Source organism: Colletotrichum gloeosporioides, assembly GCF_011800055.1.
Source record: "Colletotrichum gloeosporioides strain Lc1 chromosome Unknown consensus_108, whole genome shotgun sequence".
NCBI classification, from domain to species: domain Eukaryota; kingdom Fungi; phylum Ascomycota; class Sordariomycetes; order Glomerellales; family Glomerellaceae; genus Colletotrichum; species Colletotrichum gloeosporioides.
The window spans coordinates 183,518-196,902 of record NW_025544753.1 but is presented as its reverse complement, the minus strand read 5'-3'; the positions used below and the strand labels follow the sequence as shown (position 1 = coordinate 196,902).

Here is a 13,385-nt window from a genome sequence, read left to right as displayed (position 1 = left end):
AGACAGTTGCCTGGACAGGCTGGTAGTTTAATCGTCAAATACAATCTTGGTGGCCTTCTTCGTCATGTCAACGTCCTTGAAGAAGGCGCCGTAGGTGTCGTGGGCCTTCTTCTTAACCGTCGTGCCGAACTTGAACAGTTCTTCGGGCACGGGCTGGTTTGCGCCCTTAAGAATGTTGATCAAACTGGGCCATGTGTAAGCAATTGTCTTGAATCTCGTCAAATCTTCGGCAACTTACGATCCAGAGTGCGCCTTGTCCTGCTGCGTGAAGAGCGTGATGGCCTCGCCAGTCTTGCCGGCGCGGCCGGTACGTCCGATTCTGTGGACGTAATCCTCGATTGTCAGAGGGAACTAGAGATGATCAGTCGGCTGTTGCGCATCGGAGGCACGAATCGAGACTTACGGTAACGTTGATGACGAGCTTCACCTCGGGAATATCCAAACCACGGGCGGCAACGTCAGTGGCAACCAAGACGGGTGTCGTGCCCGCCTTGAAAGCCTCCAGACTGCGGGTACGCTGCTCCTGGCGCAGATCGCCGTGGATGCCACCGACGCGGATGCCACGCTGCTGCAGGAAAGTCTCGACGCGCGTCGCCTCCTTCTTGTAAAGGCAGAAGACGAGAATGCGGTCGTTCTTCTTGCTGCCCTGCTGGTGCTGCTTGAGCAGCTGGAGAAGCCTCTGCTCCTTGGCCCTGGGGTCGACAACCTCGACGCGCTGGGTGATGCGCGTGTTGGCCTGCAGCTCGACGGCGCCGCTGGCGGTCTCCTTACCGCTGGAGCCGATGGTGATCTTGATGGGGTCGACCATGAAGGACTCGGCGAGCTTGCGGACGGACGCGGGCCACGTCGCCGTGAACATGACGGTCTGGCGCTCCTCACGAGGGGGCATGGCGCCGAGGATGCCCTTGATGTCCTCCTCGAAACCCTTGTCGAGCATGCGGTCGGCCTCGTCGAGGACTGCGAAGCGCGTGTCCTTGAGCTCGATGGTGCCGTCGGCCATGAAGTCCTTGAGACGACCCGGGGTCGCCACGATGACGTCGGCGCCACGGTTCAGGAGAGCGCGCTGGTCATCCTTGGAGGCACCGCCGTAGATGCACACGCACTTGAGGCCAAGGAGAGACGAAACGTGCTCGAGCTGCTCCTGGGTCTGCATGGCCAGCTCACGTGTCGGAGACACGACGACGGCCTTGATGCCGCGCTTCTTGATCTTGGAAATGGCCTCGACAAGGGGCAGGGCGAAGGCCATGGTCTTTCCGGAGCCAGTCTCTGCGACACCGATGACGTCGCGGCGGGAGAGGGTGAAGGGCCAGGAAGCGGCCTGGATGGGGGTAGGCGTCTTGTACGCGGAGAAGGGGTTCTTCTGGATGAGCGGAGTTTGTGGGAGGTAAGAGAATTGGAGGATGGGGCGCAGGTGGCTGGTCTTGTCTGTCGGGTCCGTGACGGTGATGGTCTCGGCGGTCATGAAGGCGTCAATGTCGGACTGGGGGAGAGCAGAGAGGGCAGCGGCCTGCGCGTACTCTGCTCCGGCAGCAACAGGCTCGGCAGCCTTTGCGCTGGTAGCACCGCTCTCGACCTCCTTGTCCTTCTTCTCCTGCTTCTTCTTTTCCTTCTTCTCCTTCTTTTGCCTCTTCTTCTCGGCCTTGTCGTCCTCATCGACGTCCATCTTGTCCTCGACAGCAGCGGGGGCTTCCTCAGAAGCTTCCTCGGCCTCGTCCTTGCTGCGCTTCTCCTTCTTCTCCTTGTTCTTCTTCTTCTCCTCCTTTTCCTTCTTACGCTCCTTCTTCTCCTTCTTTTCTTTTTTCTTCTGCTTCTTCAACTCGGCGGCCTCGTCGCTGTCAACATCGCCAGTCGCAGGGAGGTCCTTGACCTTCTGCTTCTTGCTGGGGATCTGCTCGACCTCGCTGTCAGCGAGAGAGTGCTTTGTGGCGGCCATTGTCGAGATTCTGGGCTCGGTCGCTGTGGGAATTGACTTGCGACGCTGGAAATATCCCCGAGGACGGTGAGCTCGAGTCGAAAGGGCGGGTGGCTGAGGGGCGAGTGCAAGTGCGATCGGATGGTCGCAGAGACAGACGAAGGGGGAAAAAAAATTGCTTATCGATAGGGCGATAAGATTGGCAGCCGATAAGCAGCGGCCAAGGGTCCAGGCCCGCTCGTCACGCTAATCCCGTTGTGGCCCATGCTTCCCCGCCCACCGAGCCCCGGCCAGAATCGGAGCTGAAGACCCACTCGGTGTTTTCCACCTTCCTCGATCGGCCCCGGACTTCTTCATTCACCCTCCCCACCTCTGCCACTTCCGCATGGATTCCACTCCATATGCCCTTCCCCTCACTGCCAGCTGTCACTCGCTTGTTACGATACTCCCTGTTGGGACTTGCTGCCCGTCTTTCTGGCTCTGTGGTCGCATGCAGCCCCCTCCCAAGTCGGACGGGTGCGTGCGAATCCCAGCCGAGACTTGGTTTGGAGCACTGAGGGAGGCCATCGTTGGCTCAGACCACCGGCGCCGTCGAATGGCATATCTTCCGTCGTGCCTCTGGAGCTGCGCTCGGGTAGCTTGATCGAAACCTGCCCAACAGGAGCGGGCCGTCAACTGTCCATTTCCGTTACCACGAAATTGGGACTATCAACGACCAGGGAAAAAGAACCATCAGAGACACCGACGTTGTGAAATATGCAGGCGAACTTCTTGTGCGTATCTGCGAACTGCACAAGATTCGGCACACCACAGCGTTCGCGTACAGGTATCGGGTAGGCGGCCGCGGGCATCGAGGCCGCCATGTCAGCCAATGGTCCCCTGGGCGTCAGCAAGGCGGCCCAACCCTGCAACGGGAGCTAGTCACCGTCTGCAGTTCTTCGAGGGATTTCCATACCCAGCCTATATTCGTACTTCAACCCTGTCCCGTCCCGCCAATGGGTCTGGTTCTCGTGCTGCATGGGGAGATGATCGCGGCAACGCATCACCCTGCGATGCCCATGTCACACGGCTGACGGTGCGGCGTTCACCCTTGCTGTGTCCTCTCTTGATAGCGTCCCACGTTGCACCTCGATGGCGACAACGCGGCGCCCCACGGGGGTGGGGAAATAGAACAGCTTCGAGATGAGGTAGAAATAGTAGCCTTCCCCCGAGATGGGCTTCAATAGCCATTGCAGCCGTCACTTCTTCAAAACAAAACTACACGCCACGGCTCTATGGAAAGCTGTCAGGTACAGGGAAGGCCTGACCTGTACGGGCTCGGCCTTCGAGTCGCATTCTACATCCAATGGTTCGGCGCAATTATTGTAGAATACCTCGAGGTCGCCGACCTGCCCGACATCAGGCTCATTGGCCTCCTGTTTTCCGCGGCCGCCTTCTTCGGTCTGATTGTCAAAGTCACCGTGACCACCCTACAGCCAGCTGATGTCTATATCGTCTTCTTCCTAGCAATGGGCATCTACTTCTTCCTGGTTCCATTGTACATATGGAAAGCGTTGACGTGCTTCAATCCATACTGGAACCCCTTCCGATGGGCCGAGGAGGATCCGAGCCCGGCCTTCAAGGGTCTCAGTTTCACGTTGCTCCTGGCGTTGACAGCTCTGGGCATCTGGTTCTGGTGCTCGTTTGTTCCGGAGAATCCGTGTTCCTCGTCCCAGTGCGGCTTCTTCTTCAGTTGCGTCAAGCTGGGCAACAAGGCATTCGTCGCCTTCAACGCGATTCTCTGCTTTGCCATCCTGCTGGTTTGTGTCGTCGTGTTGCTGCTCAAGATGGGGTGGAAGATACCGTTCTGGCGGCAGAGGCGCAAGAAGCGTAGGATCAGGTGAGTCAACTCCCAGCCACATCATGATAAAGTTAGTCAATCCTAATGCCGGTTTCTGCAGAGCGGTGCACGTCATGTTAGTCAAGGAGATCAAGACCTTGAGCAATATTGCCGTCGCGGCCACTCTCACCGCTGCCGTTGAGCTGACCATCTCGTGGAACCACATCCAAGATGTGAGCAACATTTCCGACGTCGTCCAAATGCTTCCTCTCTTCATCAGCGCTGGACTTTTGGTGCGCATACTGTTCCTGCACTTTGCGGGGGCTAACGAAAGCTCGGATTCCTCCGAAGAAGACAGTGATGGCGAGTCGAGCAGTGACATGACGGAGTCACAGGGTGGGTTGCCGCCGCCACCTCCTGTTCATCCACGTTAGAAGTGGCATTTGTTGTACCTGAACTTTTATAATACGAGTATTTGATACTACGGCAACCAACGTACTTGTGAATTCTCCTCATTCATGTGCGCTAGAAAGCCTGATAGATGGAAGTGAAATGGCCGTGCCAACATGAAACTAACCAGTACGGATGGGGCAGAGAACATGGCGCGCGTTGCCATTGCTATTGGGCTCACGAGATTTCAGTGTCTGCGGCAAGTACATGCCTAGTTTCGATTCTATATAACTGAACTGTTCAAGCCTTCGAGCTGAGCGCTATTCCAACACAAGAAGACATCCACGGAAAGTCCTGGCCATCATAACGGTGCCTTCAACTTTACATTGGATCCTCAAAGTTACGTGAGATTCCCCCCTCAACTTGACATCCACTCAGGTACTTGAGTGAACTTTGACATTTCATCCGCGGTCTCCTTCCACAATAGCTTCTGTAGCCGCATGCCATCATCAGTATTGGCATACCCTTCTGGCCTGAGAAAAGACGTTAGTCTCATTGCCTCCATAACCAAGATCTAGTACTTACTCCCAGATGTCTTTATCACCCAGCTGTTTCCCGTGCGTCTCAGCACCCACCACCACGGCAGCATGAAGCCCTATCCAGCCAGACTGCTTCGGAGACCTGGCCCGTATGGCCTTCACCGCATTCACTGCCAATCTCAAAGGCAGCGGCAGCACGTCGCTCATTGCCGTCTTCACCATCCCAGGGCAAAACGCATTGACGATGACCTTCTCAGACCCCAAATGTTGCTGCAGCTCTCGGAGGAACAGAAACACCAGGAGCTTGCTGTCCGCGTACCGAGACAGACCGTAAAAGTTCGCCTCGGCGTCCAAGTGCTCCAACACTGACTCTCCGGGGGCTAGAGGCGCCTTTGTCGCCAAGCTGGTGTTTCCTATGGCTCGGCTTCCGGTCCAAGTCACTCTCCCGGGAGATCTCGTCCTCTCAGCCGTGGATTCTAACAAAGGGAGAAGCTCGAGCATCAGGAGCACGTTGGAGAGGTAGTTCACCTGGACCGTCGCCTCGTGCTTCGTTGCAGAAACATGACGCTTGAGTCCCGGAACTCCAGCGTTCAGCATCAGAATATGGAGGTCTTTGTGCTCACTGCAAAATGCTTTGGCAAAAGACTGGATGCTGCCGTAGCCTTCGGCATCCATCTTTATGACATTGACGATGACATTTGGGTTGGCAGACTTGATAGCTGCATCATCCAGAAGTTCTCGCTTCACCGACTCGCCTTTGGAGGTGTTGCGGACCGCAAGGACAACAGTTGAGGCTCTCAGGAGAATGAGCTGCTTTGCCAGGGCAAGGCCGATTCCAGACGTTGCGCCTGTGACGATGGCAGTTTGGCCGTCAAGATCCAAGTCATCCGGCAACGGCGTTACTGGAGGCTGGAAGAGTCGCATGATGGTTATGTGGAAACGAGGCCGAATGAACTGATCTTAGTATTCTTGCTTTCCATCGTAACAAGGGCAACAAGTTCGTCTTTTATTTATGAAACCATTTCGACCGTACATTATTGTCTTTCTCGACAAGACACTTCAAACCCGACGGCTTTCATGTCCGCCTGTTGCGATGCCATCGTCAAAGTCCGCTGAGTTCTCGTCGTCGTCTTTCCCAAGACAGCGAGGCGGAGGCGTCCTTGACAATATGGTGTTGGCGGAGTTATCCATGGCCTCGCCCCAACACGGTTAACCATTGAAGAATCGGGAGCTGCTCCGACGCTGCTTACAGATCAGGCAGATAAGATCGGGGTGTTGTGCCGTGGCCGTGGTCGGTCCTGTGCAGGCTGGCGGAGACGGTGGCAGGGGATCCGACCAGAAGTCTCCGAGGACCATCCGAAGCCCGCCGTGTCGGCATTTGGGCCGGCTCACTCGCACACATTTCCTGTGATCAGAGAATGTGATTGAAATAAGGGACTCACGAGTTCCAAATCGACGTTCGCATTTCCATGCATGTTCTTGTCCTCGTGACGTTCCACTGACCAAACAAATTGCGATAAGGAGTCAAAGCATGAACGTGGTCAGGCTGTACCCTTGGAGAGAGTCCTCCCAGCATCAATCGCACTCGCCCCGCATCACCAGTCTCACGATGCATTAGGCCTAGCCAACGAACGCGCCGCTATCGGTGCACTCTGCTGGTCGGGCCTCGTCAGGTCTCAAGCTCAATTCCACGTGCAGTGTCATATTTTTGGAAAGACTCATATTCCTTTCTTCGGATTTTCATCTGTCTTGTCGGTCGCTGATAAGCTGGCCACTAACTAAAATGGTATTTCAACACTGACGTACAACCCTGCCCCTTGGAAGCCTCTGAGATGAGATTTGGTAAAGAGTAGCTTCGTGGCAGCGTGGGCTTGAATATCGTGATGGCCGTGGCGGCCGCGATGAAGGAGCCTTCGTCCATCCAAGCCGTGTGAATCCGTATTTCCCTCCCAAACTCCGGTAATTTTGTTGAAAAAATGTTTTGAAACGACGAAATCTTGTTTAGGCGAGAATCGCCCAATCACCAGGCCTCGCCACACCCTCTGCACCACCTGGCATCATTCTCCGTGTCCGAACTCCATGAAACATGTAACGGGTTAAGAAAAGAGATAAATCATTCATGCGGACGCGGAAGCGGATGCGGCGGCGGGGGCCTCGGTCTTGGCCTCGGTGCCTGCGAGGTTGGTGGGCTTCGCGTTGGGGTTCTTGGTGTAGTAGTCAGAAATAGCGGCCTTAATGGCGTCCTCGGCAAGCATGCTGCAGTGAAGCTGTTGTTTTGTTAGCACAGGCCGAAGAGGTAGCTTTGCATCGTCTTGGCACCCATACCTTGACGGGGGGAAGCTTGAGCTCCTGGGCGATCTCAGTGTTCTTCACTCGGCCGGCCTGCTCCAGACTACATTGATGGTCAGCAAAGAGATGAGTATGGTGGAGAAATGTGTCGACTCACGTCATGCCACGGACGAGCTCGGTCAGGTAGCTGGAGGATGCGATAGCGGAACCGCAGCCGAAGGTCTTGAACTTGACATCGGAAATGGTGTTGGTCTTAGGGTCGACGCGGATGTTAAGCCTGCGACAAGTCTGTTAGCGTATAGGCCTGATAGAGATGAAGGATATATCGCATGGCGGTCGCTTGATGTGCGAGTGCATTCGGGAGGGAGCCGAAGCAAAATGAGGCAGCTTGCGACCGGAGGGCATGCCGAGCCCCGCAGTGCATGCCGACAGCGACTTGATGATATTGGGGATATTCTTCGCGGAAGGCGTCTTACTTCATAACGTCACCGCAGGCGGGAGCGCCGACGAGGCCCTGGCCGACGTCCTTGTCGCCCTTGGGCATGGAACCGACATTGCGGGGGCGGGAGTAGCTGTTTCGCAGACATCAGTACTCTCCATCTTCCAAACGTGATATCCGGGGTCACATACTGGTCCAGCACCTTCTCGTGGTATGCCCTCGTCGCGCCGACGGCAACAGCAGGTGCAAGCTGGCGGGCGGGAGCGGCAGAGGGGCGGACGGAGGTGGTGAGGATCGCGCGAGAGGCGACACGGAGGGACCTGGAGAACATCGTGAAGGGTATTTTCGTCGTCGGAATCTCTTTTCGGCGTTGGCTGTGTGCAGTAGGTATCGAGCTTGGGGAACTGTCGCACGTGTGTTTGAAGTCGCAAGAATCGATTGAGGGTATCAAAAGTGATTGTCGATGGTGTTGGCGACAGAGGAAGGCGAAATAAGAAATTTGTTGAGGCGAGAAGGGCACTCTGCAGCTGAGGGTTTAGCGGAGGGCAGAAAGAGGAGGCGAAGATTCGGGTCAAAAGAATAAAATGGAGAGAGCTGGCACTGGCGCTGGCAGTGGGAGTGGCACCCTCACTTCACTGGAGCGGGCGCTGGGACGGGCTCCAGAATCTGGCACTCACACGCCGCGGATGCGGGACTTGTGACGGAGAACGATGGCGATCTCGGTGGTAGCAGGTGCCAGCCGCCAATCAGAGCTTTCAATGACCATGCATTAAGTCATGGAGAGCTCACTAGGCTCGGCGCCTCGGAGAAGACAAAAACTCGACCGCCTCCACTTGATTCGTCAGACGTCTTCTGATTGGCCGTGATAAGGCACGTTTCCTCGGCTCAGCGACGGGCAGAGTACGTACCGCACGGCACCGGAGCGTATCCCCGTCTTCTGACAGCCCGCGCCAGGCCTCCCCTCTGTCCCTACCAGCTGGCTGGGCGGGATTCGCAGCTGCGGTGGAGCATCCGACGGGGCGGCAACAATTTGTCATTGTCCTCGTCAACGAAAGAGATTGGATCTGATTAGATACGTCCTGCACCTCCGTCGTCGCGGGTCTTACGTACTCCAGATTCAATCACCGGCCGGTCGGCGGTAGGCAGGGTCCCGTGTCCGCTTTTTTGTTCTTCTTTTTTTCTGTCTTCTGTTCTTAAGTCCGGGGAAAGTCGTTTCGGTGCATAATCTCCACTAAAAAGTCGGTGTTGCATCAAAGACAGCATCTTGACTCATCCACGCGCAATTAAGCAGCCCTCATGCAAGTAGACAGCGCAATGCGATTAACCACTGCGCTGGTCCCACTCCACTACGTAATCGTTCAGCTCTACCTAGGCAGCCTGTCCTTACCTTACCTAAGCTCAAGCTCTCCCGCAGCAGCAGTCCAGTGCTGCCTTGTGGTGTCGTAACCGGGTCCCCGCCGCGGGGCAGCACCAGCACCAGCACCAACCAATACAGCCCACCAAGACTGAGCTGGGTGCACCACCACAACGGCCACTACCTTCCTTACCTTACCACTATTTTCCTGCAAGAGCTTGAGCTTATCGGTTGCTTGCTCTGACCTGCTTTGCTCAGGAACCTGCCTTGCGCCTTCTCAACTCAGCTTGCTTCCTTTCAAGGTTGCGCTTTGACGCCTCTGCTGCACCTGCCTGTTTGCCTTTTCTACAAGACAGCCAGGGCACATTCAAAAGTCAACACACCTTCGATCCTCACCCACCACAGCAACATTCCGAAGCTCACTGACCGCGATCTCTGAACGAGAAAAAGCAACATCGGCTTCCACCATGGCGTGCCCTCATCTGGAGACCATAGCCCCAAGTTTGTGTTCCCCGAGGCTTACAGCCATCTCTCCTGCCTATGCGAAGCTTCATCCAGCTGACATCTCGTAGCTCTGCAGCCGCCGACGCCCATCCAATCTGTCTACCGAGAGGACTGCACCCAGTGCTTCGACTCCCGTGTAAGCACTTCTCTAAGCCTCCCTCAGCCTTCATTTGCTGACTTGTTGTGTCAAGGACGATCCCGCCGGCGTTGATGTCTGCCTCCAGTGCTTCAACGGCGGTTGTGCTGGTGATCGCAACCACGCCCAGCTTCACCGACAGCTATGGGAGCACCCTCTCGTGCTGAATATTCGCCGCACCCGCAAAGTCGTCGTCCGAGATGAGCCCCCGCTTAAGATGTCGAAGCTGGCTATCGCCGCCGAGACCGAAGAAGACCGATTCGACACTATAACCACCGTCAAGTGCCTCGAGTGCAACCAAGAGCTTGACAAGACCAGTGACAAGCTTGCAAATGTCGTCGATGGAATTATGAAGGCCAACACCTTCTCCCGCAAGGAGGAGGTCAAGGCTTGGGAGCAGGAGCTGACCAGCTGCGAGCACATCTTGCTCATGCAGCAGTCGGAGCCCCGGACCATTCAATCCGGCGATCTTGGACACTGCTCGGCCTGCGACTTGCACGAGAACCTTTGGCTTTGCCTGGAGTGTGGAAACCTGGGCTGCGGCCGCAAGCAAATGGGCGGTGTCGATGGTAACTCCCACGCCCTCGCACACTCGACCGAGTCTGGACATGGTGTCGCGGTCAAGCTGGGATCCATTACCCCCGAGGGAACTGCAGACGTCTACTGTTACAAGTGCGACGAGGAGAGAATTGACGGAGACCTTGGCCAGCATCTGGGCCACTGGGGAATCATCTTGGCCGATCGACAGAAGACGGAGAAGAGCTTGACGGAGATGCAGATTGAGCAGAACTTGCGCTGGGACTTCAGCATGACTACTGAGGACGGGAAGGAGTTGAAGCCTCTCTTTGGTGCCGGCTTGACTGGCCTCAAGAACCTCGGTAACAGCTGCTACCTGGCCAGTATCGTCCAGTGTCTTTTTGATACCCCCGCCTTCAAGAGCCGCTACTACTTGCCTACCCGCGACCTTCCCGTTGTCCATGACCCTGCGGAGGATTTGGAGACTCAGCTTCGCAAAATGGCAGACGGCCTGATTTCAGGCCGCTACTCGAGGCCCGATTCCGATGCTGTCCCATCTGACCAGTCCCCCGATCTCCCTACACAGAAGGGCTTGGCACCTGCCATGTTGAAGCACTTGATCGGCAGAGGTCATGCCGAGTTCTCAACCATGCGCCAACAGGATGCCTTTGAGCTGTTGCAGCACATTTTTAAGCTTATCACTCGTTCCCCGCATCCCCCCGACCTTGGAGACCCGACTCAACCTTTCCGCTTCGTTCTTGAGCAGAGGTTGCAATGTCTTGGATGCAAGAAGGTCAGGTACTCGACTAATGAGCAAGACAACATCTTCATCGACGTCCCATTGGAGAAGCTCCCCGCCGAAGAGGGTGCCGAGGCGAAGCCCGATGCGTACAAGCCGGTCACGCTCAGAGAGTGTCTGGATAATTTCACCGCCGAAGAGGTTGTGGAGTTGACATGCTCTGCATGTGGAAGCAAGGACGGTTACACCAAGCGATCTCTGTTCAAGACGCTGCCTGAGAACCTTGTCGTCAACGCTAGGAAGATGGCTGTCATCAACTGGGTTCCGGTCAAGATCGACGTCCCTGTCATCGTTCCCGACGAGCCGTTCCTCCTCGACGACTACCTCTCCAAGGGTCTCCAGCCATCGGAAGAGACTCTTCCAGATGATGTCGAGGAAAGTGCCCCTGCGTTCGTCGCCAACCCTGAGGCCTCCAGCCAGCTTGAAGCCATGGGCTTCGGCCGCAACAGATGCGATCGAGCCCTCCACGCCACTGGAAACTCCGACGCCAACGCCGCCATGGAGTGGCTTTTTGCCCACATGGAAGACCCGGACATTGATGAGCCTCTGGTTCTCAGCGGTGGTGCAGGCGCCAAGGGTGATGCGGCGGATCCCGAAAAGATTGAGATGCTCGGAGCTATGGGCTTCTCCGTGCCACAGGCGAAAAAGGCGCTGCGAGAGACCAGCGGTGATGTTGAGCGAGCTGTCGAGTGGCTCTTCAGCCACCCTGACGACCAAGGAGTCTTTGACGAAGAGGCGCCTGCGGCAACATCCGACTCTGCTGCACCCAAGCCGGAGGCGGGAAGTGCTGCCACCCCTGCCAAATACCAGCTCCAGTCCATCTCCTGCCACAAGGGCACAAGCATCCATGCTGGGTATGTTTTTCTCATTCAGATTTGTGGTCGTGAAAACAGGCTAACAGTTAAATTAGTCACTATGTAGCCTTCATTCGCAAGGAGGTAGACGGCCACCCCGCTTGGGTCCTCTTCAATGACGAGAAGGTTGTTGAAGCGGCAGAGATTGAGGAGATGAGGAAGTTTGCCTACGTCTACTTCTTCAAGCGAGTCTAGGAACTCTCTTTGCCGACAGGAAGGGTTTTGAAGCGGCGTTGATTGAGGAGATTGAGGAGATGAGGAAGTTTGCCTACGTGAACTTCTTCGACGGCGTTTGGGTTGCGGCATAACGACGAAAAGGGACAAAGGCGGTTGTCCTGGGCATACGAATGGCATGTCGAAGTTGCGTGTATCAATGATCAAGGGAAGAAGCATGGTTGGTTGCATGGCGGGAGATGGAGGGAAGCAGTCATGTGCGGCGTGGAAAAGGAGAATACACATACAAGACAGACTCCGGTATAGGGGCACAAGAAAGCAGACAAATTATAGTTTCTTCATTACTGGTGACAGCCAAAGATAGTGTTCACCCCAGATTCAGACTCGGGGTGTTCCGAATATGTTCAGTGACCTCAACGCCAAGACGCCTTTAACATGCTGATGCCCCCCCAGCCCAGAATTTCAGGGGGCGTGGCATCAGATTCCGCACTCCATCGTACAATCATCTCTGCAGCTCCATCGTAATAGTACACGCCGACGTAAGAGGGTGCCCGACATAAGGGGTGGGAGAGAGAGACATGCCGGCTCACTCGGCCAGACGGTAGCTGACTAGGGTATCGACGCGGTGGTTGCTGGTGCTGAAGCCACGCAGCTGGACGCGTTCGCCGTTCTCAATCTCCTTTGCGTCGCTGTCGCCCCACTCGACGGGCACCTCGCTGTCAGCGTCGGCGTAGACGAGCACATTGAAGGTGCAGTCGCCGGCGAGCTGGGGGAGGAAGGTGACGGAGGCGGTGATCTGGCGGAAGATGGCGGCGATCTCGTCCTGGATCTCCTTTTCCGTCTTCTCGGGCGCGGCCTCGGCCGCCGCTGACCCATCGCCGGGTGCGACGTTCTCCTGGTCTTTTGCTTTCGAGCTCGACTTGGACTTTGACTTTGACTTGCCAAAGATTTGCACGTCAAACTGCCAGCGCTCGACGTGCTCGCCCGTGTCCTTGTCGGTGATGACGATGACGAGCTTGGAGATCTTTCCGCGAAGCATCCAGCGGTCCAGCTGGCCCATGATCTTTTTGATGTATGCCCTGACCTGGTCGTCCGACGATACTGCAGTTGTGTGTTAGAGCAAGCCGTACGCTTTCGATCGATCGACAGGATGGGAGGGTGTCTCGAACCTAGCATGTTGAGGCCATACTTCTTGACGCTGGACGAAGCACAGGGAGGTCAGCAAACGGTAACGAAACCAATGCGCAAGACGCAGGATGCGCCGGGAGAGGTTTGGGCTTACGCAGAGAAATCTTCCGCAGGATAGACACCTCGTTGGAAACTGGGAGCGGGGTTAGATCATGTTGGTTGCGCGCAGTCAGGTTGGCATTTCGTACAGAATGGTGTGTATCGAATATTGAAACTACTCAGCAAGAGCCTGATCAGCATAATGTTCTGCGCATGATGCAATCAAGAAAGCACCCGATTGAGCGTCACGAGGATGGGAGGTGGCCCAAGGGGATGCGACGAGGGGTTACTCACGAACTCGGCGACGAGCTTCGCGCTGCCCTTGAGGGCGAGCTTGTGCACCTTGGACTTGTCGACCTTGTCGTCGGAACCCATTGTGAATGTCGTCGGTCAGCGAGCGGACGAGTGAGCGGGGCGGCAGCGATTGCACGTG

The 13,385-nt window shown here is 56.1% G+C and overlaps 6 protein-coding genes across 6 annotated transcripts; 2 read left to right on the top strand and 4 right to left on the bottom strand.

Moving 5' to 3' along the window:
• Positions 1 to 27: 27 nt before the first annotated feature.
• Positions 28 to 1,933, bottom strand: GCG54_00011886 (ATP-dependent RNA helicase DBP3; the record flags this gene model as incomplete). Its single annotated transcript, XM_045411776.1, has 3 exons — positions 28 to 184; positions 239 to 351; positions 404 to 1,933. 3 exons carry the CDS (start codon positions 1,931 to 1,933, stop codon positions 28 to 30), a joined length of 1,800 nt encoding a protein of 599 aa, XP_045256959.1.
• A 1,253-nt stretch (positions 1,934 to 3,186) lies between these two features.
• On the top strand, positions 3,187 to 4,165 carry GCG54_00011885 (uncharacterized protein; the record flags this gene model as incomplete). The annotated part of the gene is made up of 2 exons (XM_045411775.1): positions 3,187 to 3,791; positions 3,853 to 4,165. The coding sequence occupies 2 exons, from the start codon at positions 3,187 to 3,189 to the stop codon at positions 4,163 to 4,165; spliced, it is 918 nt and encodes a 305-aa protein (XP_045256958.1).
• A 374-nt stretch (positions 4,166 to 4,539) lies between these two features.
• Positions 4,540 to 5,617, bottom strand: GCG54_00011884 (Short-chain dehydrogenase/reductase tropG; the record flags this gene model as incomplete). The annotated part of the gene is made up of 2 exons (XM_045411774.1): positions 4,540 to 4,654; positions 4,707 to 5,617. Coding segments are annotated over 2 exons (1,026 nt in total), but the record flags the coding sequence as incomplete, so codon positions are not given.
• Positions 5,618 to 6,777: 1,160 nt separating this feature from the next.
• Positions 6,778 to 7,719, bottom strand: GCG54_00011883 (Iron sulfur cluster assembly protein 1; the record flags this gene model as incomplete). Its single annotated transcript, XM_045411773.1, has 5 exons — positions 6,778 to 6,927; positions 6,986 to 7,052; positions 7,107 to 7,226; positions 7,426 to 7,521; positions 7,580 to 7,719. The coding sequence occupies 5 exons, from the start codon at positions 7,717 to 7,719 to the stop codon at positions 6,778 to 6,780; spliced, it is 573 nt and encodes a 190-aa protein (XP_045256956.1).
• Positions 7,720 to 9,209: 1,490 nt separating this feature from the next.
• Positions 9,210 to 11,859, top strand: GCG54_00011882 (Ubiquitin carboxyl-terminal hydrolase 14; the record flags this gene model as incomplete). The annotated part of the gene is made up of 5 exons (XM_045411772.1): positions 9,210 to 9,243; positions 9,315 to 9,382; positions 9,438 to 11,551; positions 11,608 to 11,740; positions 11,770 to 11,859. The coding sequence occupies 5 exons, from the start codon at positions 9,210 to 9,212 to the stop codon at positions 11,857 to 11,859; spliced, it is 2,439 nt and encodes an 812-aa protein (XP_045256955.1).
• A 452-nt stretch (positions 11,860 to 12,311) lies between these two features.
• On the bottom strand, positions 12,312 to 13,327 carry GCG54_00011881 (Mitotic spindle checkpoint component mad2; the record flags this gene model as incomplete). The annotated part of the gene is made up of 4 exons (XM_045411771.1): positions 12,312 to 12,826; positions 13,008 to 13,046; positions 13,102 to 13,159; positions 13,247 to 13,327. The coding sequence occupies 4 exons, from the start codon at positions 13,325 to 13,327 to the stop codon at positions 12,312 to 12,314; spliced, it is 693 nt and encodes a 230-aa protein (XP_045256954.1).
• Between the last annotated feature and the right edge of the window lie 58 nt (positions 13,328 to 13,385).